Below are 26,686 nucleotides of genomic sequence, written 5' to 3'. Positions count from 1 at the left end.
GTGTTGTGAGTGCATGTTTGCACTTGCACATTGTCAAAGCTGGTGTTTCATTGTGTCTGCAGGAATCGCTGCAGCAGGCTTGGTCTCCAACCTTCACAGTTCACAACGCGTTTGTCAAATTCCTGTGTAATCAGCACTGTGCCAAGCCAAACACCTCTCGGTTTCCCTCAGCATGGCCATTTAAGGCCATATTTCTGGTACCACAAATTATCCCACAAGCAGTGCCACAAGGCTATTTCCAAAGCATCCATTTTCTGAGTCTGTCGCAGTTGTTACCCGTCAAGTCTGTCATGCAGTACAACTTCATTAGATTTCTATGGTATAATCTTTTTTTGTTTGTTTTTTGCTACAACTGGAAGCATATTAATTCCTCCCACCCTGAAAGAAGAGCCAATTAAGCCCCATTCATGTAGCATCTAGGAGCTGATTGTCTTGGTGATGTACTTCTAATATCATCATGAAAATTGGAGCATGGTATGACTGCTTTTGTGGAGTTGTGTCTTAAATGGGAAGATCGGGGAGGCCCTCATTCCCTGGCCCAGTGCAGAGCACAGTTAATTCATTGGGTGTTTGATTTGTGGTGCGATTTGAGTTCTTACTGGGGGGGGGGGCTGCAGGAAGGTTTCCCACTGCTTCACGGGGTGCCCAGAGAGAAACCACTCGGAGTAGACAGACTTGGGTGCAGAAGCACCAAGGGAAGGAGAAGAAGGCAATGTTTGTTTGTTTTTGGGCATTTTCATGGCTGTGCTTATACTGCAAGCACAAAAACACTTTGGCAGCATTGTATGCCAAGTCATTCTAATCAGGCAAGCTGAGCGGCAGAGAGAGACACAGAAAAGCAGAGAGAGAGAGACCCCACAGGGTAGAGTCAGCACCTGTGCTCTGAGATAATTACAGCTGGTGGGGGTGAAATAGGACTGGTGAATGGCTGGGACATGAAAGACAGGCATCCAGTTTTGTTGTAGTAGTTGTAGAGGTCATGTGGATACTATATGTTGCAATGCTGATAAGCCCCTGTTTTAATCATTATGGTAATGTTAGAGCCAGACAATGCCTTTTTTTTTTTTTTTTTAGTTTTTGAGATGATGGCAGTGGAAATGCTGAAAAAAGCAGATCTTTGTTACACAAAAAAGTAGATTCTTCAAGCAGCGTGGACAGTTTTCTCGTGGACCGTTTTCCAGGAATTCCAGTTTGCATTGTGAGCACTTCTGACTGAACTGTGGCCTCCCTTGCTGTTGCCCCATTTGCTGTTGTTGTTGTTGTTGTGCTTTTTTATTTTCCTCAGCTAGGTTCATCTTGAATGACCCGTGGGCATGAAGGGGCCTGTGGCATCAGTGCAGACAGGAGCCCCTGCAGGCCAGAGGATCGTCAAACTCGGTGTGACAAACACAACACCTGTTCCCCTGGTCTTGACTTGTGAGGAATGAATCTGCTTGCTGGAAAGGGGCGCAGTTTCGTAGAACGTCCACACAGCAATGTGCTCCCATTCCACTGAAGGGGCAACTCCTAATGAGTCCCCCATGCACCCCCCCCCCCTTTCACTTTGAATCAAAATGGGCACACAGCCTTTGCACGTAACGCCCTGCCAGGGTCAGCTTTGCACACACTTATACTTTAATATGCTTCATTGTTCTGAGGCACTGAGGGTGGTGGGGGGAGAGCCTATAGGCTGGAGCCCATCTTAGTGTAGTGGCAGGGACGCATGCTTACCAGCAGGATGGAAAAAGAAGGGAACACCGGTTTGTAAATAACAAGACATCCAAATAAATGAGGTGAGCACAGAGGATCACGGTGAGTCATGTAGGGCCTGGACTTGGTTGGATTGAAAATGCACTGTAGGCAGATGCTCATTCTTCCGGGAACAGGGACTGCAGCTCATGTGAAAAATACATGACAGACACACACAGAGTCATACAGAGCGTCTGAAATGTGAAAGTGTTGAATCTACTAACACAGATAAAAGCTTGTCTTGTACGAGGGTTCAACTGACAGCTTATGAGCTTTCATTTCCGGTTCATGTCCTTAAAAACCATGGCAATCAACCACACTGATTCACTACTTGAATCAAATGAAAGCAGAATGGAAGAATAATAGAGGCACTCTGGCTTCTGTGTCATTGGTGTTAATGCATTAATGCCAATTTGATAAATCAGAATTGGATTTTCCATGACATCAATACCAATCTCAGCTCGACAGTATAGCATTAGTGATCACAATGCTGCAACCACAAGCTTCTTCCCTAGGTGTGTATCATCCATTCCTGCCTGAACCCCCTTTGCATCACCCCCTTTCCTATTAAATGGAGCCAACCGGCTTTCCTCCGGCTTTTATCTGGAGCTCTGGTGAGAGACGGAGGTGGCGCGTAGGCTATGGGAGTAGCAGACCCCTTCGAGGTGGGCTGCAGGTGAGGGAAATAATGAATGAATTTAAGAGCACATTCCATAGAGAGTGCTCACTCTCACTCTCCCCCTCCCACAAGCTGCCCCGCTTGCCTTCATTGCATTACATTATATGCATTTAGCAGATGCTCTTATCCAGAGCGACTTCCAACACAATAAAACACAAGTGTGAGAAAAATGGCTCTTCAGTGCGCTCCTTCCAAAGCTAGAAAGCTGAACATTTTTTTTTTCTCCCTTTTCCTTCCCCTGACACTGGAGAATGGGTGGTGCCTGCAACTGTGTTTTTTTTCAAAGTCTGAAGGTCCCTGATTTGGGGAGAAAGGACGTCATGGCAGCAGGGGTGGAGAAGCACGAGAATGACGGGACTCGCAGTGACATCCGTGCACCTTGCCATCACTGCCAGGACACTCCGAGAAGCTGGCAGAGGCCCTCAGGCTGGTGCTCTGACTTTGGTGGATTTTCAGACACTGCGTTATTGCTCGTTTGTACATCGCCAGACCCTGTCCAGGGCTGTTTATTCACCCTGTTTAACACGCACTTGCCCTAGCTGTATGTGGGCAGCTCCAGTGCAAGCAGGTATGGTGATTTGCAAACCCATGTATTATAGGGTTTCTATGTTGATCACCCACCAGATTAGAGCAGTTGTTCTCTATCTGATGATGGAAGAGGAACTGCTGATGCTTCTGCCTCTCTTACCCCTCCAATGAAAAGAGCAGGGCAAATGAAGCAAATCTGATTACATGCTACTATGACCCTCAACTTGGAAAGTAAAAGGTTTTATTTTCTGCTTTGGACCATCAGTGTATGGGAGCAAGACTGTGTTACATAGCTAAGAATAAGGTATTTTCTGGCTCGGGTGTTATACATAGGACAAATACACCTGGTTCTACTGATGTTTAGGCAACACTGGAGGCTACTGTCATACTGACCCAGCATATTGGCCTGGGTCAGTTTAGTTGGATAGACATCTGGCTTGCCCCAGCTATACCTGAACACACCAAAAATGGGACATATGACAACACACTCTGCCTACACCGAGCCCAAACACCAAGTCATGTAAATGTATGTAAAGCTAACAGCTGTTTTGCGCTCACATTGATGACAAATAGGTGTTAATGACATGTTGACTTGTTTCCAGGTGAGTTTATGGGGTGACATAACTAAGGTAATCAATGGAAGAGACAGAAGCCACTTGTCCTCAGGGATAAGCTGCCATAATGGGCCGTGATGGTGCAACCCCCAGCCACCTGCCACTCTCTCACGGCATGGTAAATGGCGTGTTTGGGGCACAGCTGTGACTGCAAGGCTTTTACAGTGTGACTGCAAGGCTTTTACAGTGTGACTGCAAGGCTTTGCCAGTGGGGGCATTCCCAGTGCAGGGGTGGAGTAGGGTTAGCCTCACACATGACGAGAGAAGCCAGTGGGAATGGAGATCTGCACACAGGTGGGTGTGTGTGTGTGTGTGTGTGTGTGTGTGTGTGTGTGTGTGTGTGTGTGTGTGGATGGCGGGGGATCTGTGGTCAGCCCCCCCCTCCACAACCACCCCACTGTCCCCCAGTGGATACTCAAGAGACATTACCTCCTGTGGAGCTTTGTGTGTCATGAGCACAGTGGCAGGTGGATGTCATCACCTCAGCACCCTCAGACCCTACTGCTTTCAGGGAAGCCATTCCCAAGGGAGATTTAGCTTGGCCCATAGCAGCGGAGCCTGGGCATCGGCTGGGGGCGCTGATACTGCCCTGTCAAACCTCCTTGTCCTTACACAGCTTTGTTCCACTTCTCTGTTGGTGAGAACCTTTAAGCTCAAGCGACAGAAAGGACAGGGCTGAATGATTTGGGGGAATTGTTATGTTTGAGGCAAAGGACTCGGTTTAACGAGCTTTGAACAGAACTTCTCCTGGCCCTCTTCGTCAGGATTGGCCACTGGAAGTGGTGGGCACGCTGTGGGAAGAATGATAGATCTCTGTACGTAATTTGGTTTTCTGCATGTTGTTTTTTTTTATCTCTCTGGTTGTGGCCTCACTGGCGTTGGGAAAGCAGAACTTGTTAACTTCTCTGTGTGTGTTTATCTTAAGGGACAGCACTCTCCAACACCTGCCCCCCCCCACCCCCCACGCAGTTGCTCTTCTACATCCCTCTCCCAACCTGCCCCCTCTTTCTGCCATTACGCATTTCTGTTCACTGTCAGCAATCATGGTCTGCCTGTGTCTGTAAAACAAACTGTGCATGGAGCATTTCAATTTGTTTGTTTGGGTTTGAGCATTGCCATTGTATAGATCTGCAAAGGTTGTCGTCATGGCCCATTCTCTGAACCCCCCACCCCTCCCATAACCTACTTTTTGATATCCAGCTCTTTCCCCAATGTCCCTGAGCACATGAATGCATGTATAAGTCTGCTGTCTCTTTCTGCTGCCTACACACACATACAATAATTTGGAGCCCTCCGTCCCACTCTTCGCTATTTTATCTGCTAGACTAAATTGTTTTCTGTGCTATGTTGAATAGCTGGGAGCTCAGTGAAAGAGCCATGGTATAAAACAGAGGAGGGAGGAATAAGGCAGTGCAATCAGGCTGGCTGGCCATGAACAGAGTTTAGGAAGCGAGGAACGTCTATCAATGAGCACGCTGAGGCCTGTGGACTGCCACCATCAGCTTTAAGCAGGAGCAATCATCAGGAACTGGCTCCCTGCTACCTCTGGTGAGCCGTGGCAACAGTGACTCGTTCCCGTGGCCTCTGCTGTTATCTCCTGTTCAGTGATGTTCACGGAGCGGGTTGTTAGAGGCAAAATGGACAGCCACATAGTCTCTGAGGGTGACATCATGCGCATCACCCATCAAAACCATTCAGCCCAGATATTCCCAATTTAGATGGAATTTATAGCTGTTTGACAGGGCTTTTGATCTCATCATTATTTTCAATATTTTAAGAAAATAATTATAGCCGGATTTTCACTTAAAAGTGGGTTGACTGTTTCGTCTTACTCTCTTTTGAAGTGCAGATTTAAGGCTGCTTTTTCTCCAGCGCTGCATCGGGTGACTTTGAAGAGAACTGCCAGCTTCAGGAGCTTGAAATCCGCAAATGAAAAGCACCTCAGTTTTACAAGCAGCCCTTGGGTGAAATTATGGAGAGCAATTAATTGTATTTCATTTGAGGGAGCTCCTGGAAAACAATTGAAGCTGTGTGTGAATTGTGTGAGTTCACCACTGCTCCATCGCAAATGTGTTCCTTTTTATGATTGCAAATCACTGATTGTAAATTTTCACAGCTGGTGAATGACAAACCAAACAGTGAGGTTACAGCTGTACTGTGCCTGTGAGATCATGAAGATCGTGACGCTGATGGAGGTGAATGACAGCAAAGGGTGGAGTGTTTTGAGTCATCCCCGTAGCCTTTTTGTCACTGCAAGAGTGTTTGTGGCTTGTGCTGTGGCCTGAAAAGTTGTGCAGTCCGCAGATGAGGCAGCATTACGCTGTGGCAAGGGAATGTAATTGCCTGTTGAGGAATGTCGCACCAGGATAGGAGAGCTTGGGCCAAAGGGAATTTATCTCCTTTTTGTTCACCCGCGTGCAATATTCTTATAGTGGTCAGGGGGCTGGCTCGTTTCGGACGGCCGGAGAAAGCGAAACATTCCTTCCACAGAGTGAAGCCTGTTGTTTTGGTCCCATATGGAAGTCTTTGCTGGAGTCTGGGACTGGGGACTGGTTATTTTTTTCATTTCTTCTTACCAGAAGAGGTCCTCCATAGATGTCTCTCTGGAGGCTCTTACACAGAGCTCCCTCTGTAGTGCTTATCTTCCTTTTAGATGATAACACCATAATTACCCCTCCCTGTCTGCTCAGTTCCATCATCCTTACAAAAAATACACACATTGTCACACACACACACATGCTGTCTCTCTCTCTCACACACACACACGCACAGCTTGACAGGGCTAAGAGACGGCACACATAGTAGCCAGATGTCTTTCCAGTGGTCTAGAAGGGTGAGGTGAGGGAGAGCAGCCATCAGTCACCACCTGCACTGAGAGCAGCTCCCGCTTTTGTGGAGCATTTGGATTAGAATGCTCTGTCTCATTAGGATTAATCAGCAGTGGTGGGTTTCTTTCTTTCCTAATAAGGCAGACTAGACCCGCATCATGTTCACTTACCTGACCATGAGCTGCTCACTTCTCATGCTTACATTAGCCATTTTTATCACTGCTGTCTCTGCCGTGCTGCAGTTCGTGTTGGGACAAAAGCTGTAATCTGTTGTTCCCATGTGACGGAAGTTACAGGCCCTGACAGGTCGAGCCCGAGTTGCACAATAAGAACAGTGGATTGCTGTTGTGTAGGGTGTGTATGTGGGTAGGGCAGCTTCTCACGCTAAGAAGCTCAGTTCAGTTGTGTGCATGTGTGTGTTTTTTTTGTGTGTGTGACTTGTTGACTGTATAGCAGGGTGTGTCCCAAGTGTACAGAGTGTGTGCCAAACAAGGACAGCCAGACCCAGACACGACTGTACACCAAGCCACCACCCAAGCCACAATAATGAGAGACTACAGAATGAATCAGATATGGCCTACAGTTAGTTGCCCCAAACCAGACACAAGGGACTAGTATCTCATGCTTACTGTTGTTTTATGAGACTGGCAGCTGGCTCTCCGCTCTGCTTCTTTGGGTGCCGCACCACACAGGTGACAGGAATTGATGTGTGTCGACCTGCCCTCAGTGGGGGGGGGGGGTGAATTCCTGCAGGTGCCCAGCCAGTCGCTATCATCACAGATCATTTATACCTGGCGCAGGCTTCGGCTGTCAAAGGGCAGGCCACAGTTCCCGCGGCGACAGCTAAGGTCACGCTTTCCTTTCCTTGCGACGCTTGTCTCGGTTTGTTTTTCCTTTGTCAACATTTAGAGCAAATGACTGTTTACTCGGTGGTTTCGATGTTACAAAAAAACTGTAGCTGTATCAGGGTTTCAGGTGCTGTATTGCTCAGGGTCTGCTGTGTTGCCCTGTAGAGCCGGTTTGAGTTAATCTTCAACGCGGTGACAGTGTCGTTGTTTCCTGGTACATGTGACATTGAAAGAAATACTACAAATGTCTTTCAGTTTTGTTATCTAGAATCTCGCATCAAGTTTTAAATGCCTTGTGTTCGGCAACTGTCTGCGAAGGTTGGCCAGGTTAAGGATTTGTGATAAAGCTCAGGGTGAGGTATGACACACGGCATGTGTCGGCCCACGGAGACGGACAGAAGCAGGCACGGCACTCCTGCGCGCTCTCTGTGGCAGTTGCTAACATGAGCGGAAGCTTCCATCCGCAAGGATGATATTTCCAGCGCCCCCTGCGCTTCCCCACACCCTGACTCAGTACATGTGTCTGGGAAAGAGAGAGAGAGAAGGAGATAACATCTGCTTTCTGAAACTCTGACTCTGTCGTGACTCAGAGTGTGTCTCTGACTAGTGTTTGCACGTTCATCTAGTGTTCACCCTAGTGCTTCATCTCACCTGCTCATCCCTGCCACACAATTGCATGCAGGGACAGATGGTGCGGTGCAGCTGCTCAGTGGGGCAAGGCACCTCTGACTCGCGCGTCTCCGCCCTTGTTTGTGACAAAGCTTCTCGTGGGCGTGCGTCTACTCGCAAAGGTGGACCAGCAAGGGCCGCGCCCAAAGCTGGGAGACAAATTTAGCCGTTGAACTCTAATTTGGCCTCAGAGGTGCTTTAGCGGGAGCTCATTGCGTGCAGTACGGCATGTGTTAAAAAAGTCTGACACTGCTGCTTTCACATCCATGCACTCTTCCTCAGTAAAATTTGTCACTTTTTCAGAGTTTTCTCATGATCCAGTCGAGGGCGCTTTGCTTTTACTTGCATCGGAGTCAAACAAATCATTCGGGCAAGTGTTCTATTGACGCGATCCATTGGATTGGAGCCAGTTGGAGCAGCCTGCCATGGACGAATTATGAAAACTTCATTACTGTAGGGCCAGATTGTCTGTCCAACTTCCTGTTTGTGTTACGCATGGCAGGGTCCTGGAGTGGCACAGTTACAGAGAGGGCAGGGTGTGCTGATGCAGCACAGGGAGGGAGGGAGATGCAGACTGGGGTCTGCGAGTGGGGTCCTCGCTGGCCTTTTTCTTGCCCTGCGCATGTCCCAATGTGATAATCTCTCATCGCTTTCATGGCGTGCTGCTTGCTGCTTCAGTAATGCTGGTTAAGTGTGGTGTCGAAAGCCAGGATGTCAAAACAAAGCCCTTTTGGTGGATTGATGTTGAAGGTCAAATGTGTTATAGGTCAGATCGATGATGGTAGTGCCATGGGGAGGGGCTGTGAAACACCCCGGGAAAGTGTGTGTGGGGGAGCGGGGGGTGCAGCAGTGTGGGCATGATCCATGCTCTGTGGAGTATCTGTTACCAAAATCTAATTAACAGCTCTGCACCTCAGCCCTCCATACACAGAGTGAGTCAGACAGGAGTGGGAACAGTCTGTAGGCTGATGTGCAGAAAAGCACACAATCAAAAAGAGTCCTGCTGACACCATCACACCCTACCTCCTGAATGCTCGACCCCATGGCAGGGCTGGCCAGTGCACCTACCCAGCACAGCCAGTTTACACAACCCGATGCCAAAGAGCCCTGACCAGGCAGTCAGCCCACACTGGGTTCTAATCTTAGATAACCACTGGATTGGCACTGCTGTCCAACCTTTTCTGAATAGCTGGGTAATAAAATAAACAAATAAATTTATGACTGTTTTTTTTCTCTTGACTTTTGAGACACTGGTGCCAAATGATCTGATGTCAGTTTAATCTTCCCTGATATTTACAAAAGTGGGCAGCTCCGGCACCATCTCCGAAAAAGAGCAGACTAAAAATAGGCTCCACGCATTACACATTGCCCCACGGGATTACAGTGTATAAATATCCCCGTGGACATTTACTTTTAAGTTCCTATTCTACTGGCAAACAACACGAATAATCCTCGTGGGGTTTGTGACTGCTAACTTTTGTGCTGCACAGTGCTGCTTCGGTGTTTAATCGAGCAGGCTGCTTGCTCTCCGTTGAAAGCCTAGTCAGCCTGCTCTGACCCTCACCCTCTCGGAACAGGCCCCCACAGTTGCAATTTAAGCGCCCCTTGTCCAGACCGTCATACTCAGCCGCTGAGTCAAGACCCTCTCTGACCACACAACCCTCCCCCTGCTTACCCGGCATCTTCATGCTTTTGGCACAGACATAATGCTCTTGGCAACAGAACCCTGTCAATCAAGTTCTGATGCAATCATGGTAACAAGTGTCGTAGAGATGCGGTACGCAAGTAACAAAGGCTACGATACATTGAGAACTAAATGTGCAACTAAAACGGAGCATCGCCATGCAGCCTACCTCCTCACACATCTTCCCCCAACCCAGCGCCTGCCCCCCTCCGTCTCATTCCGCACAGCCTTTCTAATCCCCTCTGGAGGGCCTCCACAGGCTCAGTGTGGAGAAGGCCCAAATTCTGCTGCTCGTGTTTATGCCCACATGCAATTCTCCACGGCATAGTGTGTCTAAGCCCCCCGATTCTGAATGGTGTGTCCGAGTTGTCAGGCTCTGAGCTGAGCTTGGGAAAGAGGCCTATGTGTATGTGGGTGTAGGGGCGAGGCTCCTGCTCCTGGATTGTAATACAAACCAATTTTAAACAGTCCGATCTCTGTCAACCACAAAGGGCCAACGTGCCACTGAACTCATGAACTTTGGCTGGTTCTAAACGTGTCAACCTAAATTTGACGCAGCGTAATATTCGTAAAAGCTAAATCTGTCCAAGTCTGTTCCAGCATATCAAGCCCTGTGCATTTGATTTGGAATGTAGGTCCAGCCAAACATTGTTACCAGTTTTTAAGTATAGGAACTCAGTACTGAGGTCAGTTGGCTCCCTTTAAGCTGTGTTTTTTATGTTGGAGGATGAGAGAATGGAAAGCAAGGACACTGACAGTGCTACACGGGCCTCTGCTGTTTGCAGTTTTGTGTCATAGGGAATCCGATAACCAAACCCAACAGGACTGTGTCTGAAAGCATCACAGTTGCTGTTGGGGTGAGCGATGCATTGATTTACTCCGGCTCCAGCTCTGAGTTATTACCTCCAATTTAGTCCTTCAGCTGGAACTGAAATTGAATATTGAGACATGGAACCACCGCTGGCAATGAACAGAGTAAACAAACATGGACTGAGAGCAGCAGAAAGGTGTAAGTGAAAGAGGGGGGTTGATTCCCTGGTTTCGAACATCAACTGCTCGGCTGTTTCCTACTGCATGTGCACCCCATTCCCTTGGCCCTGTGCTGGAATCATCCTGGAGGGCAGGTGAAAGTTGGTGAAACTCCTGCTCCCTTCTGAAATCTGTGGTTTAACTCCTGCTCTTCCCTAAAAGCTGCATTATTACTCAAGCTCCCCTCTAAAAGCTGTGTTATAACACTAGCTCCCTGCCCCCCACCCTCCTCCTCTGGCCCTGCTGGGATAGATGCAACTCCGGGAGAGATGTTGCTGGCTGAAGGCATGAAGAGCACGCCATGTTGTGGTTGTGCTCTGTTCCTGCGTGGTCGCTGTGGTGTCGATAAAATGCACTGCGCGGGGGAGGATTGGAATGAGGGCTCCGCTAGCTCCTCCTTAGACAGCCAGCCCCTTGCGTGACGGCAGCGGGGAGGGCACCTGCAAGCTTTCCACATGGTGGATCAGGCCTGCTGTGGCTCACAGCCACTGGACAGCACAGGGACAGGAGAGTTGTGAGCAAGGAGGACACTGGGATTGTTCTGATGGGGCTTCTGTTGGACTGCAGAGAGTTGGGAGGCAGAGGATACTAGGATCTCTCCCACAGGGGCTTCTGTCTTCAGGACAATGGACAGGCAGGGGCTGCTTCCTTCTGCTCTTTCCTGCCTCTGTTATTTTGGTGTTTCGGAAGTCCGCTCTTACAAGCACTGGCACATGTAACACAGCTGCGCAAGGCAGGGTCAGTGATAGTGAGCGCGCATGCGTGTGTGTGTGTGTTTGTATGCGTGTGTGTGTATCTGTATGTGTGGGGATATTGTAAATTAATCATTGCACTGTTGCCGATGTGATTGACAAGTCATATGGTGTCGAAACATGAAATTTTTGTGTTTGCTTAGCAGATGTATCCAACTTACAGTGTTGGTTTTGCCTTCTCTGTGGCCCCTTTAAGTGGTTTGTTCTTTACTGGAGCAGTCTAGGTTCAGTATCTGTCTCAAGGTTATAAAGAGAGTCATGCTGATGTTTTGAACCCATGACCCTCAGGTCCAGAGCCTATATGGTGCCCGCTGATGCTGTTAGTTGAATTCTTTACTCAAGGTCTGCCAGTACTGGCTCGGTAAATTTGCAGTGTGAATGCATGAAAATATGTCTTTAGGGGAACAGCTATTGCTGTATGTGTTTAAAGGCTTTGATCCTTTTAAGACGTTGTTTAAAATGGTGCCTGTCCTTTTAATGTCTAATCGCTTAATGAAATGATTTTTACAGTCGCAGCTGCCTGGCTTAGGGCACGGCAGCCTTGCCTTTCGGTGGAGGCCATGATTAATTACCAGAGAAGTACAGGGTGTGGTATGTAAAAACAACAACAATTAAAAAAGCAATTTATGAGATGGCGCCGCGTGAGCAGTCGAGGGCGACAGCAGGCAGGAGGGTTACGCAGTACCAGGATGGCAGGAAGGAGAGACGTGGGAAATGAGGGGGAGGAAAAAGGGAGATAGACCCATATTAATACAGTTTAGGGAAACGGATACCCTCAAATAGAAGCAAGATGGATACAAACAGGGGGAGAGAGGAGGGGGTGTTGAGAAATGTTCACCCAGATACTTTTTAATCGATGTAATCAATGCAGTCGGTGTGTTATTTCTCACCACTCACACTGGGGCTGAGTATGGAGGGGCATGCCCGATTGTAAAAACTGTAAAATGTCCCCACAGACGTCACCATCGCAAACACAGCTTTGATTGTGTACAACATGGAGGAACACTCAGAACAGAGCCACAAACAAGAGGAGAGGAGAGAGACTAGGGGGCACCTGGTGGAGAGAGGAGAGAAGGAACGAAAAGGGAATGAGAAAGAGGCACTAGGAAAAGAAGGAGGCACGGGAGTAAGGAGAGTCACGAAGAAGAGACGCAAATTCAGCAAAAAGAGGGAAATGTAAGAGAAGAAATAGGAAAGGAGGAGAGATAAGAGGATTAGAGAGAGAGTGAGAGAGAGAAAGAAGGAGGGAGAGGGAGAGGCAGCTCAGACAGGAAGGGGACAGTGCTGTGTCAGAGGTGAGGTATGCACAACCCCACCCCCAGTCTCTGCTGTTGGCCTTCAGAGTGATCAGGTTACACCACTGCTGTCACACCCCAGCCTAGAGGGACAGCAGCCTGTGTGTAGGAGAGGAGGGGAAACGATACAAGGAAGAGCAAAGATTGGCCATTGTTGATAAGGGAGGATCCAGGGATTTTTTTCCACTGCAAAGTGGAAACCTAGATATCCATCCTTTGTGTCAGAAAACAGTTTTGTGTTTGAGACTTTGTGGGAGGAGCATCATGCAGATTGTGGGGGGGAGGTGCGTTAATCACAATGAGAAAGAGAGAGAGAGAGAGAGAGAGAGAGAGAGAGGGCTGTGCTCAAACCTGCTGAGACTGCTCTGTGCTGCGCATTCAGCAGATGGGTGGAGTCCAGGTTCAAAGGTCAGGGAGGAAGCTGTTGACATTCCAGCCCTGAATACTGTGGAGGCGTCTCTAACAGTAGCTGACTTTCTGCCCCCTTGTGGTTCCACCTCAGTGAGCTACCATATTCTTCCATGTTCTTGAGGCCAGGGTCGCACCCCTCTGTCAATCAACTACTGAACTATCACCTTGTGGAGAGTGCATACGTTAGAAATGTGCATTTCAATTCCTTTTTTTTCTCATTGCATTGATTATTTTTATTTTTATTTATTTTCAAGTGTTTTGTGAAAATTTTACATAAGCAGTGCCCTGGTATGTTTTAGAGGTATTTTGAACAAACTTCTATTCCTAGGACTCATTTTACCTCATTTCCATATTTTTTCTTTTGTTTATTTGATTGTTTTTTGTTGCCATGCTATTCACCCAAAAGCTCTCACACCAACATTAATTTCAAACTACCTGCTAAGCACCTGGTGCTATTTCACAAAGATTTAATGACAGTTGATAACAGCTGATGAATAATGCAGCTCTTGTTCAAATCAACAGCTGCTCTAATGTAATGAAACCGATACGTAATCCGGCATGGGTGTAAACTTACGTATGTACATCAGAGATTCTTACATAGTCACTTGACCCATCCCCCGCCGTGGTCTCCCACTCTGAGCTTTCTGCCTAATTATAGTCCTGCACTTGCTGTTGTTTCCAAGAAGGGGAAAAAGAAACCTTTTAAAAATGCATTCATTTCATCTTAAATGTCAGCAGCTTATTTTCCCTCATAGGCCTCAGGTTCATGCAGAGCCGCCGGGAATCTCCCACTTATTACAAGGATGAACTTTACTGGGGAATTAATGCAGTAGGTTTGGGGGTGGTGTTGGCTTCCCAAAGAATTTATTTTTTTCCTGCTTGTTTTCTGTTTTCTTATAGGTTTTCTTGACTGGAGGCTTGGTTTGAGACTAGTAGGCTAGAATGGCCATGCAAAGTAAGTAATTATTGTTTCTCACTGTTAGCTTTCTGTTGTTATTGCCAATTAGCAATGCCAACCATTCTTTTATGTGAAGAATCTTGAAGTTTAATCTGATGAAAGAGAGTTACGTATTAGAATGTTACATCATGGGAGGAGATTCATATCCCTTTAATTTATTTGTATGATGGACGAGTTTAGCTAGAATAACTACCCCTAGAATAACACCAGGGAAAGAAACTCTCAGCTGCAATGAGATTTCATGATATGACCCACTCATTAGAGTTTCTCAGTGATGTATGTAAGCCTTGTCTTTCTGAGATTTGCTCCAGGCTGGTAGGTCTTAAACACCTTATGTCTCCTCCAGCACAAGGGCGCTTGTATTTTTACACCTAATATTCTGTGTCCTGCATATTATTATGTATTATTTGCATGGAACCCAAACTGTACAGGTCTAAATAAGTTAAAAAAAAAAAAATATTTGAATGAGCTGGACCACTCCCCCCCTACCACAGTGAGCGAGTCGGAGGGGACAGTGAAGGTCCAAGAGTGGCAGCAGACCTATTACGCTGCAGACTCTGGCATCCAGTCAGGGGCCACCACCATGCGCGATGACGATGGGTCCGACTACAGCACCAAGAAGTACACTGTCACCACCACCACAGTCGTCGAGAACCCCGCGGGTATGACACGCCCTCCCACATGCTCACACACGCTAACATGTTCAAGCGCGCACAGACGTGCACACAGACACACACAAACATACATGCAGGCACCTACACACAGACACACGCAAACTTTCAGAGGGGGCGTTTGAATAGTGTTCGAAATGCTACATAGAACATTCAAAGTGCACCTAAAAAAGGCTTCATAGAAATGAAAGAGACAGCAGCAATGGATTTCCTCCATGCCACTGGATCTCACTTTTGAGTGCTTGTAATAGCATTAGATCAACCCCCTCCTGGCATTTCAGCACCATGCTGCATCAAGGAGAGCCACAATCGATCAATAAAAACGACGGTGAGATCAAACTCTTTTCAACTGTCTGTGTTGGTAAAAAAAAAAAAAAAAACTGAAAAAAAAAAATCATTAATTGCCGCTCCATTCAGACGCTGACTTCGTCCCCCGCACGCCCTCACCACTTTCGCGTTAGGACGTTAGTGAGGGCACTCTCTCAGATGCTGACCCCCAGTGGGTGAGCCAGACCTGTGCAGAGTGGGGGAGCGCACCGCGAAGCGGGGACCAATGCAGCAGCGTACAGATTGCTCATTAGCGAGGCTTCATGCTTCCTTTGCTTTATTGATTTTACTCCTGGAAGCTCATTTTCACCCCAGCTGCTTTCATTCCTTCTGTTTGATCACCCTCTGTAAACAACAGCCTGCTCAGACAGGAGCTGCCAGCAGATAAGCGAGTCCCCGTAGGGCAGACAGAGATGGGAACCGGCAAGGAGACGGCAGACATTCACGGAGTGGTGACAGCGGGTGTGGCACTGTCACTTCTACCATGTGAAGGCACATTCTCCAATTAGGAAATTGCAGGAATTCAAGAGTGTTACCCCCTTTCCCCCCTCAAATAACCCACACAACTCTGGAGTAGAACTTTTTTCTTTTCCCTCCTCAGTTAAATGAATATCTATGTAGGAGATGAATATCAAGCTTAACGGACTTAGAGCAGTATAAGTTTCTGTATTTTGTGTTTTTTTTTTCAAATATTCTGTAAGTCTGAGGAAATGAAAGTTGGGAGATGTCCATGCAAATGGTTTTATTTTGTGGTGATGGTTAGGAATAATACTATTATACACATACACACACACACACACACACACACACACACACACACACACACACACACAAAAATACAAATTAAAACAGATGGCTACACTGCTCATTTTGACTCTAAAGCCTCATATCCTACCCCCAGATGTGGAGTCTCAGTATGCCCTGACACGGGCCCAGCGGGTTCGGGCAGCCATGTACCCAGAGACGGTGGTGGAGGGGATGACCATCCTGTCCACACAGACTGACCTGGGGCAGCAGACCAACGTGCAGCGCCTGGCTGAGCCATCCCAGCTGCTCAAGACCGCCATCATCCACCTCATCAATTACCAGGATGATGCTGAGCTAGCCACCCGCGCTGTCCCCGAGCTCACCAAGCTGCTCAACGACGACGACCAGGTGAGGCTGAAAACGGACACGCAGGTGCTGACGAGCACGGACGGTTGCACGTCCTTGTCCTTTCCCAAAGGCCCTGTCTCATGTCTCCTCATAACACGTGCTTGCTGATGAGGACCCACACTGGGTGCAGATCTAGATCTAAATTTCAGTCTCTGGACACATAATGCGGGTGAGTGTGGAGAGAAATCTGTCAATTAGTGTATGGATTTCTGACACGCTGAGCAACGCATACAAACCGAAAGTGCTGTTGTCTGCTTCATGTAGGTCTGCCTGCTGGTTTCAGAACCTCAGGGGAGTATGCTGTTCATGTTCAGGTCATGAAATAAACCAGCTCAGTTGAACTGATTGTGTGTTACAGTCCAGTTTAAAACATGAGACTGTGGAAGGCAGGACTCATTTGAGCAGAATTTGAGAGAACTTTCAGCTGTAGGGCTTTTTCAGGGAAACTAGTACTACCCCCCCCTCATTGATCATCCCTCTGTCTTCTCGCACCAGATGGTGGTGAACAAGGCAGCGATGATCGTGAACCAGCTAACCAGGAAGGATGCCTCCCGCCGCGTTCTGATGCAGTCGCCACAGATGGTGGCAGCAGTGGTGCGCACCATGCAGAACACCAATGACATGGAGACTGCCCGCTGCACCGCCAGCATCCTGCACAACCTGTCCCACCAACGCGAGGGCCTGCTGGCCATCTTCAAGTCCGGAGGCATCCCCGCCCTGGTGCGCATGCTGAGGTGAGACCCTACCCCCTATCCTTAATTCCAGCGTGACGTCACCATGGAGACCATCCTAGTGCAGTTTCTGGTCAGGTTATCCTTCACATTCAATGACCATGCACATTAAGTAACACGGTGTTATTAGGTCAGTGTCTTAGATCAGGGTCTCCAGGTGGGCAAGTTAAGCTGAGTTAACTCTAATATCCTTTTAGATCCAGTTCAAGCAAGGTAAAAGTACAAAAGTAAAAGTGGACATCAATGGAATCCAATGGAGCAATTTATGTCCTGGTGAAGGACCTGCATTTTTACAGTTTTGCCATGAGGCTCACTCTCACGCATACACACACATGCATCCTCACTCACTCACCCACCCACCCACCCACCCACCAACTCATTTATTCACTCACCCACTCAGTCACTCACTCACTTACCCAATCACTCACTCGCCCCCACCCAACCACCTATGTGTGACCAGCTCACACATATGCACGCACACACACACACACACACACTCTCTCTCTCTCTCTCTCTCTCTCTCTCTCTCTCTCTCTTTGAAAAGGCAGCAATTTTTCCATCTGAACCTGTGAAGGGGTGCTAAGGAAGGTTTATTTATTTTATCCTTTGTGGGGAAAAGATGCCTGTCATAGGACCACAATTTGTTTCTTGCTGTTCTCTGTGTCCTGTCACTCTTAAACTGCAGCGCATGTCACAATCCATTCTCACACAGGAAGCAATGATTTTCCAGGGAGACCCAGGTAAACAGTGTGTATGCTGTAAGGCACACATTCTATCTCTCTCCTTCTTTCTCTGGATCTCTATCGCTCTCTCACACACACATTTCACAGGGCACAAAATGAATGGCACTTCAGAGCATTCAGAGTAAACAAAGCATAAAATTGCTTTTGGTGTCTCGACTGTCAGATTTGCTGAAAAACTTTGCTTTGTACATCCATATCAGCTGTTTTTTTTCCTTGGCTTTGAGGAGCATTTGCTCCTCATTTTTTTTGTGCAGTATACAGAAAATTGGGTCAAGAAGGAAGTCATCATGCCCTGTTGGAGGTTATTCTCACTCAAAAAGTAAAAGTTGCTGCAATATTATATTGCATGTAACAGGCACTTAATTCCTCTGAGTAATTAAGTATAAATACATCACATGAGCAAAACACTCCAATCATGATTTAGTAATGATGACACACAGATCGTAGTACACGATTTCCCAATGGAAACATTACATAGTAATGAATTACAGTGGCACATGTTATCAGAAAGGCTCGTAATGGGGACAGCTTTACTGTGCTGAGCACTCTGAGGTCCAATTTCATGGATTTCACTTGGTTTTTGAAAACCAACTGAAAAGGCGAGGCGTGGGAATAGGAGTCCATTCATTTCACCGCCTGTGGCTGATCAGTGCTGAAGGCCCGCACACAAGGTCAGCATGGTCAGGTTAGGTCAGTTTTGGCTAGCTTTTTTGGTTTAGCAGTGGAGAGGAATGAGAAGGAGAAGACTCATTCTGCTTCTTTCATTGCCTTTAAAGACCCAGTAAATGATTCACAGGAACCCCCGTATTTAAAGATCGCAGGGCTTCACCTGCCAATTCTCCTGGGTAACAGCTGGAGTGCAGTGACCCCTCATTTTATTTTCCATTTGTGACCCTAGACTCTTCTCCTGCTGCAGGTCGGCTTTGTCTCTGTTTGACGTTTTTTATGAAATGGGCACAATCCCTTTCCCAGCCTCTGAAACAAAGGTCTGGTTCCCAGGGACTGTCACCTCCTTTGAGGTGGAACTGTGCTGTTTATTTTTTCCTTTATTTGTGGAGGTGATTTTCAGTGGAGAGTACAGCTGAAATCAGAGTGAAACTTAAGTGAAAGCTGGGCACGCAAGGACATTCCATGGGTCACGCTTTGTGTCTCTCTGGGCATGTACATGTGTGTGTGTATTTGCGCAGTGTGTGCAGGTGTGTGTATGTGTGTCAGACGGAAATGCTTATTCATATTTCCCCGGGTTTCTCTGGAGCTCTTTGTGTTCTTCCATAGGAACACCTCCATCATTTGTGGCAGTGACAATGACCCACCTCTGTTTTATTTGTCTTTGTATTGTTCCCATGTCACGCTCCACTCTATGACATTGGGTTTAGGAGTGAGACGGGTCTTGCAAAAGGCCTATGAGATCAGCGCACTGGACTTCTATCCACTACTTCATCTTAGACGGCATTTTGATGCAAAATCTCTCTTCTTTCCATATCCTTCCTATTCTATAGGATCTATAGAACTGAACACAGTCCAGACCTATGAAAGTAGTAGTGTGGTGCAGTGGTTAGAGAGCTGAGCTGGGAATCCCAGGAGGGGCATTAGTGTTGCTTCCTTGAGCAAAGTGCTTAACGTGAATTTCTGAAGTAACAATGCAGCTGCATAAATGGATAACGTGTATAATGAATGCCAAGTAAGCCGCTCAGGATGAGCCTGTCCGCTAGTCAAATAAATAATAAATGATTTACTGGTATTATAGCAGCATTGCCAAAGCTCTACTCCCATTCCTTGTGGATTGAGTTAAAGACTAGTACGCAGATATTGTGGCAGGGCAAAAATGAATATGTAACTCCCAATGTGTCTCTCAGCTCACCCATGGAGTCGGTGCTCTTCTATGCCATCACCACCCTGCACAATCTGCTGCTGCACCAGGAGGGAGCCAAGATGGCGGTGCGCCTGGCAGATGGACTGCAGAGGATGGTGCCGCTGCTGAAGAAGAGCAACCCCAAGTTCCTGGCCATCACCACCGACTGCCTGCAGCTGCTTTCATACGGCAATCAAGAGAGCAAGGTAGGGGTGATCAAAGGGGGAGGGGGGCTAGGGCCTTCAGGGGAGCATTTTCTGGGCTTTACCAAGACCCGTAGGCAGTGTTTCGAATGGTGATGTGGTTCCTGTGATCATCAGTTTTGAGTAATACTGTAAAAATTGGATGGTACTTGTTTTCTTTTCTCACCAAGAGCACATTTGGACGTTGCTGAAATTCTGAAGTGTGCACATTCCTTATTCTGACATTTAATCCAGTCTCTCTCTCTCTCTCACTCTCTCTCTCTCTCTCTCTGTCTCCCCTCCCCATCTCTCTCTCCCTCAGCTGATCATCCTGGCCAATGGGGGTCCAGAAGGCCTGGTGCACATCATGAGGAACTACAACTATGAGAAGTTGCTGTGGACCACCAGCCGTGTACTGAAGGTGCTCTCTGTCTGCCCCAGCAACAAGCCGGCCATCGTGGAGGCTGGTGAGTAATAGTGATGGGACCCATGGTCAGAGGTCAGGGTTCAGAGATGGTGGCCACCCTGGGGTTCAGTTAAGTGACATCTTAAATGGAAAAGAGACCTCCATTTGTGGTTCTTAGTAGACTGACGGTAGACTGCAGCAACAAGAGAGAATGATTGCTTATTCAATCGTAATATGAGTTTATTAAAAGTAACTGAAGGGTAAACATACTCACATTATGAGAAATTATTTGATATTTATGAGATGTTTTGTCCAAAGCGGTTGAACAGGAATAATTAAACTTCTTGATTTGATGTTAGGGGACAAATGTTGTGGTGCCATTCTTGAATTTCCATTCCTCAACTGTCCGTTTGTATGCTTGACCCTCTGTTAGAATGGAGGCATTCAGCTGTACCTGTACTTCTAAAACCCTGAACCTTAAATCCTCTGTTGGAATGGAAGAACTAAGATTTACCTACACTTACAAAACCCTGAATGTTAAACCCTGTGTTGGAATAGAGGCACTCATCTCAACCAATACTTCCAAAACCCCTCAGGAGGGATGCAGGCTCTCGGGAAGCACCTGACTGGGTCCAGCCAACGCCTCATGCAGAACTGCCTGTGGACCCTGCGGAACCTATCAGATGCCGCCACCAAGCAGGTGAGCTCCTGGTTGGGCCAACGGTTCAGCTGAGCTGCAGCCACTCAAGCCAGATAATTCCAGGGTTTGTGGTCCAATGCACATACACACAGTTCTATTTCAGTGCCTTTGTTGATAGACAATTGACTTTTCAAAGTGAGATTGCAAACCTGAAACTGATTCCTTCAAAAACAACATGAGAGGCACTGAAAAAAGATCCAACAAAAATGATACCACTAAAATCCTTTCAAGAAAGTAGTGAATATGGCTGTTGCTGTGACTTTTTTTGCACTGATTCTGCACATCTGTGAAAATGCAGTTTGTTCTTGGATTACAAAGGTGTCGGTGTCCTTGTATGGGATTATCGTAGTGCTGTCAGAGTTTCAGACTTAATCCAGTGCTAATCTGGGATTGCCTGAAGGAGCTAACGTTTAATCACATGTACTATTGATCTGGCACTGTCTCTGGCACAAGTAAATCAAAGCTAAATGGGGCATGGTCAGGAATACAGTTTGAAAGGTCCACAGAGCACTGCACAACTATTTTCTTTGTTCAGAGTAAGTAGGAGAAGGGAAATAATCTGTGATCATCCATTCTGTTCTCCTTTTATTCCCGCCCTCTACATATCCTTTTTTTTTTGACATATTACACTGTACCACTCCTCCCTTCATCCTCTCGCCCCTCCTGTCCCCCAGGACGGTCTGGATGGGCTGCTCCAGGTGCTGGTGAGCCAGCTGGGCTCCGACGATGTCAACATGCTGACCTGCGCCACAGGCATCCTCTCCAATCTGACCTGCAACAACAGCCGCAACAAGGCCCTGGTGACCCAGAGTAACGGCGTGGAGGCACTGATCCATGCTGTGCTGCGCGCCGGCGAGAAGGAGGACGTGGCCGAGCCGGCTGTCTGCGCCCTGCGCCACCTCACCAGCCGTCACCCAGATGCTGAGCTGGCCCAGAATGCCGTGCGCCATCACTATGGCATCCCCGCCATCGTCAAGCTGCTCAACCAGCCCTTCTACTGGCCTGTCGTCAAGGTTTGACACCATACACTCACCCGTCCACTGGGCGCATCCTATCACATCTTTGCACACACAATCTCATTCTTCAGTCTGAGGGTGATGTGGTTCATCCATAACTTGAGTAACTCATAGAGCAACAAGCACATTACATTTTTCTCATTTTCTTACCCAGAATGTGTTTGGTGGTTGCTGAAGTGAATAGAAAAATGGGAACAGCAAAGGAACAACAAAAAAGTAAACGTCATGCATGTGTATGACTTAATAGTATTGTACTTACAGTGAACTTAATCCTGTTTACACGGGAGCAAGCACACCGGCGTGTCCTGATGTTTGAGTGGTGTGTGTGTGTGTGTGTCTGTGTGTGTGTCTGTCTGTGTGTGTGTGTGTGTGAGCGATAGAGAGACAGAGTGTGTGTAGGCATCTGTTTTTAGCCTGTTTTTAGCCGCAGATTATCCCCATCATTACAACTGGGACAAGATCAATGCCCTTCTGTATTTCTGTGTGTGGTTCAGTGAGCAGTGTGAAAGAGCACTGGCCTGTAAACAGGATGCAGAGCTGGTGTCGGTTTCTGTCAAATACACATACACAGTCTCTTTTCACGTTCAGTCTCCCAAAGACAACAGTATTAGTTGTTTATCCCATGTGATCACGGCAAAGTGTGTCTGTGCAGCTAAGCACTGCACCCATGTACCTCAGTCCCTGAGTGAACCCAAACAGATGCCCTTTTAAATTTTGGACTGGGTATGTAAATCATATTAATGCTGATAAAAATGCAAAAACACTTAATTGTAGTAGCTGTGCATAGTAGGGAGGCAGGTTGTCTGCAAAGTTTTAGTGATGAAACATGAAAAAGGATGGATAAAGTGCAAGGGGAGCAATGTCTTAGTTTTTTCTCATTTATTCTCATTTAGGTTTTTTTTTTTATCTTGTTCTTTTATTCTCTGTAGAGTTGATGCCCTGTAAAGCACCCTTTGATTGTAAGGAGTGCAATGCCAAATCAAGTGAAACAGAGAAGTAGTTTAGATGCACTTAAGCGTTTCAAAGAAGCTAACTAATAAGCATTTAAAATGTATCCTACAAATCTACAAATGATCTTCACGATTAAAAGTAAGAGCTTGGCCATTACCACTGGCCAATTAGGTATTTGCAACAGGAAGCATTCATTTAATGTTTGTGTCAGGAACTTAAAATATCTATTTAATTTTGGAAAATCACATATTATAAGGCTTGCTAATAGTCATTCCAAACAGGATAGGAATAAATTAAGTTTTTATGAGTAACTGGGGATTAAAAAATAAGGTGTGCAATTAGAAAAGATAATGAATTCAATCCAGCCAGAGCCTGTAATAAAGGAACATGGTTAATTAATGACAGACGATGAAAAATGAGTTATTTAAGACATCTGTGCCTTGGGGGAGATCATCTGAAAAAAGCTGTATATGCACACATAGAAAACTCATGCAGTGCTTTGCCCCCCTAAACTAAATAAAAAATCAACTCGACCACCATATTTTTCATCACATGTGAAGGTGTTTGAAATTTATAATGGTTTCTGAGAAATGGCAAATACTATTGGAATACTAAAGTGATTCAGTGAATGTACACTGGAAGTCTGCAACAACATCCATGAAAAATTAACTAAACCATCATATTTTCAATGTCAAGTCTGTGACATTTATAGATATAAGGCATTCTGGGAAATTGTAAATAGAATTGGAATATTAAATTCTTTGGTTGAATGTCTGTAAGTAATACAAATGCATTGAGGGAAAAATCCTGTTATCCTGGCATTGTCTCCTCTTTGATAGCCAAGCTTTATCCCCGACTCCCTCCCCTTATCTACAGGCCACAGTCGGATTGGTCCGCAACCTGGCTTTGTGCCCGGACAATCAGGGGCCCCTGAGGGATGCAGGCGCCATCCCCCGGTTGGTCAACCTCCTGCTGAAGGCCCACCAGGATGCCCAGAGGCAGGCCACCTCCAGCACACAGCAGACCTACCAGGTCAGTCAGGAGTCAGAGCTCCCAGCTTTGCATCAGATCCAGCTTTGTGTGGTCAAGCCCAAATGGACACTGCATACGTAGCCGTTCGTGCTGTTTTAATCCAGTGCTATTGCTAGTACTTTTGTGAGCTCTGACATATAGCTGGAGTCACAAAGGATGTAATACCAGTAACTTCCTTTTGTGACTTTTGGCATTACACTATGTTGTTGTCATTTATCAGACGTTCTTATCCAGAGCAACCTACATAGGTTACCATTTTTACATGTTATCCTTTTAAACAGCTGGATGTTTACTGAGACAGTTGTGTCTCTTTGTATGAAGCACGTACAGTCCTGGATGGCCGCAGTGCCCTTTCACTAACTTTCATTTAATGAATTACACTTGGAACACCGGGAATGTTGATCTCTTCCCCAAATGGTAAATGTCTAATTAAACAATGAAGAGAAGAGGCAGAAGGAAACATTGCAGCCATCCAGGGCTGAAACTGGGCATGCTCTATCAGCGTCACGACTATTCAGAGCTCACGGAAGGGCTGCCCTGTTTTGATCTCCCACAGGACGGCGTGAGGATGGAGGAGATTGTGGAGGGCTGCACTGGTGCCCTGCACATCATGGCCCGAGACCCGATTAGCAGGAGCGAAATCGCCAGCATGCAGACCATCCCCCTCTTTGTACAGGTAACAGGACGGGTGGCTTTTCATGTACACATCTTATGCAAGAGCGTGTCAGTTAGGTGTGCGGCGAAAGCACAGGATGAGAAGGCAACCTGTGCGCACATCTACACTCGTTTGTGTGTTTGCCTGCCTTGGTTTCTGTTTTTAGTGAGCGGGACCAATGTGTGCTGTCTGTGTGTCCCCCCCTCCCCAAGCTGCTGTACTCTCCCATTGAGAACGTGAAGAGGGTCTCCGCCGGCGTGCTCTGTGAGCTGGCACTGGACAAGCAGTCCGCTGAGATCATTGATGCCGAGGGAGCTTCAGCACCCCTGATGGAGCTGCTGCACTCCAGCAACGAGGGAATCGGTGAGGAGGGGGGGGGGGGGGGCAGGACAAAGGAGGAGGGGAATGACCATAGGAGGAGGGACCACTGGACAAGGGAAAGACAGGGGAAAGGAAAATTTGAAGAACAGGAGTAGGAAGCAATGGACAGTAGGATAGGCAAAGGGAGGGGGAAGGGAAAAAGCAGAAGGGCAAGGAGGAGATGAGCAGGAGAGATAGTACTGTGCCACTTTATTAGATGCACTTTGTACTTACACCTTGTAAGCTGCTCTGCTAATTGACCATAATGAAATGTAATGGCAGCAAGATTAGGGAGAGGATGAGAGGAAATGGAATGTAAGGGCCTCTTACTGGAGAGTAACAGAGGCACAAGGGAGCAGTGGTAGGAGAGAACAGGGGAAACTGAAAAGGGGAAAGGCCTTCCCACATGTCCCCCACACATGACAAGTGACTGGTAATTCTGCCTCTCCCTTCTGCAGCCACCTATGCTGCCGCTGTCCTCTTCCGCATCTCTGAGGACAAAAACTCCGACTACAGGAAGCGTGTGTCAGTGGAGCTGACGCACTCCCTGTTCAAGCATGACCCAGTCGCCTGGGAGATGGTGAGTGCCTGTTTATTCCCCGCTGTTGTATAGGAGGAGCCAGTGCAAGATCAAATTTGCAATGAATCATCATCACCAGTCTACTCATAAGCCATTCAAAAACTTCTTCTACGCTTTGTGCGTATTGTTAACAATTGTTACCAAGTGATGTTCTTACACTGAAATAGTTTCCAAATATGTCCACCTTCAACAGATATAACACTGTATCTGCTGTGTGAGAGATAAGCTCCATCTATAATACTCCGTCTCTGCTGTGGGAGAGAGGAGCTCAGTCTGTAACCCTCTTGTCTCTCTGCCTCTCCCCAGGCCCACAACACTGTATCCATGGAGCCTGGATATGGGCCAGAAGGTGAATACCAGTCCTGGTTGACTGCTTCGGTCTCTGTGCATACTCCAGCAGACACACTATGAGCACCACGACTCTGCTGTATATAGCGGATAGTGCAGGGCACTGCAAACCTGCATAACACTGCTACGTACATCCAGACAGCCGAGCTGCCAAAGGAGAAACACACACTTGCGCACATCAGTAGATGTCCATTGGCAATAAGTTTGAGTGGCATTCAAGTGGGGAGGTGGGGTTGGGGAAGGAACACAATCAGGAGTGAGACAGGAAGCAAGATACCTCGCTTCTTCATCTGGGTTAAGTGCAGTGTAATTGTATTTCTCTCAGTAGGCCGTCGCCGACCGACAGCTTGGCATGTGTAAGGGCACTCAGGTCGTTAAGTTGTTCTCTGTCAGTCTGGCCTAACATACTCACAGACAAAAAGACCTGGAAGTTAAAAACAAGGGTGAAGTTTGCACAACCCAACTTTGCCCTGTCTCCAGCATTTTAAGATTGGACAGCATTGGTTGGACAGCCCCGCTTGACAGGTTTCGCCCTCCAAAGTGAGATTGGTGTAGCCTTCGTGGGGAGGGCCCACCTGCCCTCCTACTGTTTGTGTAATGGCATTGGCTCTTGTCCATGGTAGCAATTGATGTCTGTGCACCTGCATTAAGGGGGGGGGGGGGAGATTGGCAATGCTGTCAGCACTGGAGGTAGCAGGATTGTTTCCATAGTTGATTGTCTCCATCATTTTCCTGTAGTTGCATCATCATGCCACTACCATATATTGCCCCACATCTGTCTTTCTTTCTTTCTTTCTCCCTTTTCCCCACTCACTTGTTTGCCTCTTTTCTTTCCCCTTTTCCTGTTTACAGCATCTTCTCTGCCTCACCACCACTCATTCTCTTCCTGTCTTTCCATACTGTCTCTCTCTGTCTTTCTTCCTCTCTCTCTCCCTCAGACACAGTGTCTCCTTG

General features: G+C 47.2%; 1 protein-coding gene across 1 annotated transcript in view; it reads left to right on the top strand.

Moving 5' to 3' along the window:
- The window catches only part of jupa (junction plakoglobin a), a 43,274-nt gene that overhangs the window by 15,471 nt on the left and 1,117 nt on the right, over window positions 1-26,686 (top strand). Inside the window, exons 2-14 of the mRNA XM_036550293.1 lie at window positions 13,966-14,020; window positions 14,518-14,685; window positions 15,923-16,176; window positions 16,672-16,910; window positions 19,507-19,708; window positions 20,007-20,151; window positions 20,687-20,790; window positions 21,465-21,803; window positions 23,634-23,789; window positions 24,346-24,465; window positions 24,657-24,807; window positions 25,263-25,384; window positions 25,691-25,733. Of these exons, the coding sequence (XP_036406186.1) occupies window positions 14,008-14,020; window positions 14,518-14,685; window positions 15,923-16,176; window positions 16,672-16,910; window positions 19,507-19,708; window positions 20,007-20,151; window positions 20,687-20,790; window positions 21,465-21,803; window positions 23,634-23,789; window positions 24,346-24,465; window positions 24,657-24,807; window positions 25,263-25,384; window positions 25,691-25,733 (2,056 nt within the window). The 5' untranslated portion in view covers window positions 13,966-14,007. The remainder of the gene's footprint in view (window positions 1-13,965; window positions 14,021-14,517; window positions 14,686-15,922; window positions 16,177-16,671; window positions 16,911-19,506; window positions 19,709-20,006; window positions 20,152-20,686; window positions 20,791-21,464; window positions 21,804-23,633; window positions 23,790-24,345; window positions 24,466-24,656; window positions 24,808-25,262; window positions 25,385-25,690; window positions 25,734-26,686) is intronic.

Source organism: Megalops cyprinoides, chromosome 1, assembly GCF_013368585.1.
Source record: "Megalops cyprinoides isolate fMegCyp1 chromosome 1, fMegCyp1.pri, whole genome shotgun sequence".
Lineage (NCBI taxonomy): Eukaryota > Metazoa > Chordata > Actinopteri > Elopiformes > Megalopidae > Megalops > Megalops cyprinoides.
This window is presented reverse-complemented; position numbering and strand designations above follow the sequence as displayed.